General features: G+C 30.0%; 1 protein-coding gene across 4 annotated transcripts in view; it reads right to left on the bottom strand.

Moving 5' to 3' along the window:
* The window catches only part of LOC116843598 (cytochrome P450 6k1-like), a 5874-nt gene extending 2968 nt beyond the window's left edge, over positions 1-2906 (bottom strand). The window contains exons 1-3 of one of the 4 annotated variants that reach the window (XM_032814117.1): positions 2736-2906; positions 2267-2405; positions 596-1400 (exon numbers count right to left, since the gene is read on the bottom strand). In XM_032814117.1, the coding sequence (XP_032670008.1) occupies positions 596-1262 (667 nt within the window). In that variant the 5' untranslated portion in view covers positions 1263-1400; positions 2267-2405; positions 2736-2906. Of the gene's footprint in view, positions 1-595; positions 1401-2266; positions 2406-2735 lie in introns of those variants that run through there. The other 3 variants (XM_032814118.1, XM_032814119.1, XM_032814120.1) reach the window with 3 other exon arrangements.
* Between the last annotated feature and the right edge of the window lie 2063 nt (positions 2907-4969).

Raw genomic sequence — 4969 nt, 5'->3', positions numbered from 1 at the left:
GGGGGGGGGGGGGGGTAATGCTAATGCCGGCGGTATTATAATTTTCAAGTTTCATTACTTAAAAAGTACTTAATGAAAAAATACGTTATTATAGTGTTTTGGGAAGCTCTCGAGATAAGTTACAAGAATATGCAATAAAAAGTAGGAGGTTCCATTTAAAAAGTTTAACATGACTTTGCTTTGGTGATACCGCACTAAGTCAAACTGATAAGTAAGTGTAGATCATTTTCCCCGTAAGTAGGTCATTCTAAAACCTACAACTTTTATCTGAGACTTTTTTCCAAAATGTATTGTTTTTGAGATATTTTAGCGTTCTAAGACTTTTAGAGGACCCTGTAGAATAGGAGCTCTATACTCTAAGGGTTAATATTTAAATTAATTAATTAATTAACTATTAATTGTTATTAATTAATTAATTAATAATTATAATTAAATAACCAATGTTCACTTGTTATTTATAAACCAAATTAACAGTAATTGATTGTTATATATAAAAAGCGCATAGATATAACGCGTGCAAAGAGTGATCATCAATCGATCACAATTGACAGTTTTTAATAATTCCACGTCGATTAAGAACAGTAAAAAATTTTACCTGCTTCAAAAAAGCCGCTATCGTTAACGTCAAATGAATTCACGTCGATACCATATATCACAGAGGCGAGAACATTATTGATATAACGGGATGAAATTTCTAGCATGTCTTGAGGCTCCATCCAACCATTCTTATCTGTTGGTAATCCATCGACATATGTCAACAAAGGTTCCGTGCACTGCATTATTAGCGGCATCATGGCCTTCAACCTCTGTCCGGTTAAAGCTGGAGTTAATTTGGCCCTCAAATATTTCCAAATTGGCTGGGATCTAATAGCGAGGAGATTACGCAAACCCATTATGTCCGTGCCAGTTGACGAACCGAATCGTCGATTCGGGAAAATATCGAAGTGTCTAGCCATCATCTGCTTGATGAGATCATGATCCCGCAAAAGTAGCATGGGTTTGTGAAAGATGTAAAAGCCGATGTAAGGATCGTCTGGATCGGCACTGTCGTAGATTTCGCGCATCATTTCCGCGGGCGATTTTTTGAAAAGAAGCGAGTCTTTAAAGTTACCGAAGATCAAGTGCGTGGGAGGAGTTTTGACTCCGCGTCTGCTCCAGTAAGACAACTTGTATTTGGCATATGCATAGAAGAGGCCGATGAATATCGCTAATGCCGTCGTGCAGTAAATTAAGGAACAGCTCGTCGACTCTACCGTCTCCATCGTAGGAAGAATTGTTTACACTTTCGTTAAGCCGTCTATTTGCTTCAAGCGCACTTGTACGACTGATTTCGCAAAGAGGTGGCACCTTAATTTATACTGATATCGACTAGTCGATATAGGCACGTAGTACGTAGTCAACTGGAAGTTGAATTAACTATATCAACAATAAGATACTTATAAGCCATCTATCTGATATGATAATTATAATTAAAATCAATCGTACGATTAGATATGAGCAGGATAAACTAAAAAGAATAAAAGAAGATCAATCATTAATTACAATTTGAAAAAAAAACGGATGTCATTTAGATTTTATATTTAAATTTCTTTAACTGATTGGTAATTAAAATTCAATGATCGGAATTATTTGTATAATTAAAGCGATTTTCGAAGATTCCCAAGTGGAACAGACAATCAAGATAATATCGTAATGAAAAAAAAAAAAAAATCAACTGACATTGTTTTAATGTCATCGTGATCTTTTTAGGTTGCTTTTTAGGGGCTACGCCTACTTGTACTTGTCACTTCAATTGGCCTGATAAATCATACGACTGGTAATAGCGACGCTCAGCCTCGGAATCATTGATCAGAATCATAAGATTTGTAAAATGCTATATTTTAATAAGAATTTTTTTTATTAAAAAGTACTTCATATATCTTCTGATATCAACGGTTCTGAGGCTGTAACCTGCTGGTCGAACTAAAGTGGCAAGGCTAACAAATAAGGCGTGGCAAGTAAGACGCAGAAAGACGTCTCAATTATGTAAATCATTTTAGATGTTGATACATACATTCTACATATTGGTCTAGATATTGATATAATTATTTATCGTATTTTTCGTGTTATTGATATCATATTATTTGTGTATTTATTGGCATCTATCACTATTCATTGCATTATTCATTGTTCATAATAAATTTAAAACAAATGATACGAGGTACGTAAACAAATGATACGTAGTAAACGATATGATAATTATCTCAACATGACTAATATTTTGCACCTGAGATTTTGCACCTGATATTTTGATATCTTTTCGGTATTTCCAACACTGTTTCCGGCTTCAAAGTATAAAATCTTTTGCAAAACGCGAGAGATTTTTCTTTATTCGCTTTATTATCTTCAAAAGATATAAATTATGCCTGAAAAAAATTCACTACTTAATTTGTTAAATAGTTTGATTTAAAAACTCAAAGATTTTAAAAAACTTAAAAACTGAGTATGACATCTTACACGAAATTCTTTCTCAAATTGATCAACTCAAAAGACTGAGACATGTATTACAATTTATCACTTAAGAATATATCGTGTAACGTAATACTAAAGAAATTGATTAATATTTCTTTATAAAGAAAAAAATTTCAATCGATAATAAATTATATATATATATATATATTATTGGAAAAATAGAAATAGAGAATGACAGATCAATAAATTATTATCGACAAAATAGAAATGAATAATCAACTTACTGCGTTAAACGAATAAAAATCAGAGAACGTTTCGTATTTCTTTTGGATCAGAAAAATTAAATAACTAACCATCTGTTTTTACGTCTCGCTTATTTATACGCAAAATTTAACATTATCAGATTTCATATCCAATCTCTTGTTGGATATTTACATTATGTATTACCGGTCTCGCTGTAATCGCTTAATGCGAAATATTGTATCTATCGATCCATAAAAGAAAAAACATGATAAAACTTTTCAATAAAATTCTCTCTCTCTTGTCGCAAACAATTACGTTTTACTCAAAGCGCTTGTGATAACATTAGAGACATCACAAAATGACATGACAAAATATTATTTCCAACATATCATAATGACATGGAAAATGTCTTAAGAAAGCGTTCTGTCCAGTAAGCAAAAATCATTAGAATAGAACGTTATTATTGCAACGATATTTAGTAATGTGTAATGTTTTTTAATATATAATTTTTAATGTTGTATCAACATTATTATGAATAATTTCAACACTTTAATATTTCTAAAACATTTTTACACTATTCAAAAGAATCGTATCTGATAATATCTTTGAAATATTTTTTAAATATTAAACTAAAAGAGATATGCGTAAAATCAATATTTCAAGATGTTGATCTAATATTCTTTATTTACTGAATGTGCACTTTCAAAATAATTTTAGAATCTTTTTTGTATTATTTGAAGTTTTATACATATTCCATCTGTTACAACATTTAGTACAATTCTAGTAAACACTAAATAACAGTTATATAACTGTTAATAAATTAAAATTGTATAAATAATTTCTCGCTCAACAATGTATTCAATAATTTATAACTGCGTTATAAATAATTTCTCACTCAACAATGTAATTGTTATATAACATATATGTTATGTAATATTTATATCATTAAGTAGGATATTATAACTAACAGTAATAGTACCTTATCATACATCGCTCATCGCTCGTTTTGAGCGATAAAAGAATCACGTCATTGGATTATCGCTTTGGATTATAGCGACTAACTATCGAGCATGAAACAAATTTTCTAATGACGTAATTTTAATGTAGTAGCGTCAGATGAGGAATTCTATTAACAATTGCTCCAAAATAAATATAGTTACAATATCACAATCAGAAAAATATTATAATTGGATAACTGAGTGTGTAAAAATGATTAATGGTAATTTCGCATAATCCACACGTTTAAACACGAGATTTATTCTACAAAAAATATTTTAGAAAAAAAAAATATATATATACAATAAATATTTTATTTATTTCAATGCTTTTTTGTGTACGTTACATAAAATATTATTTTTATATTTTTGACATAATCTATATAATTAAAAATAACATATTTATATTTACATTTAAAAAAGACATTAAATATATTATTAGTATTAATACTAAAGATATTATTATACATATTCAATATATTCATCATACAATATTATAATTACCATTTCATTATCCATCGGCATTTTTACCAAAAAATTCTATATATGAACAAAATTTGTATATACAATTAAGTAATTATTAATAAACTATGTTCTTATTGTGTAATATTTTCAGAATACACAAGAAATGAAATAATTATATATATTTACTGTTTGCACAGTTTGCTGAAATGTTAAAGAGTATATTAATTTTATAAATATTATAATGTAAGGTTATCTTGTAAAGTTAATGATATATTGCAGTAAATAATACTCGTTAAAATGTGTGTAAGTTTGTAACATACATATAATCTTATTGCAATGTCACGTCGCTAGCGACTGCATGACATCAGCATATTGCAGAAAACGAGCGATGAGCGATGCGTGAAAAGATACCTTAATATCCAGACATAACTCATCGATCAAAATAATATCAAGTCGACTTTAATTTGACGATTTCGAGATCGATTTGACATCGATCAACGAGTCATTTCTCGCTGTTTATAATTATCACTTGCCTTTAAGAGGAAAACCGACATCTTTAAAAGAATCTCGCTGTTCCTGAAGCTCACGAAGCAATCTCTTTAAACACTATACTACTCTAACCCATCTGGAAGCTGGGGAACTAGATACTTTCCGACAATCAGCTACCAACATAACACCAATCTCTTTTATCGATAAGCAAGAACACATATATTACACTACTACACTGGTGCGGAAAATGATGTTTAGGAACTAACCCGCAAGAGCTCCGGGAACCAGTACTGAGAGAGAGAGAGAGAGAGAGAGAGAGAGAGAGA

The sequence above is a fragment of the Odontomachus brunneus genome, unplaced genomic scaffold, assembly GCF_010583005.1.
Source record: "Odontomachus brunneus isolate Ranch 3 - 2012 unplaced genomic scaffold, Obru_v1 Obru_scaffold_034, whole genome shotgun sequence".
Classification (NCBI taxonomy): domain Eukaryota; kingdom Metazoa; phylum Arthropoda; class Insecta; order Hymenoptera; family Formicidae; genus Odontomachus; species Odontomachus brunneus.
This window is presented reverse-complemented; position numbering and strand designations above follow the sequence as displayed.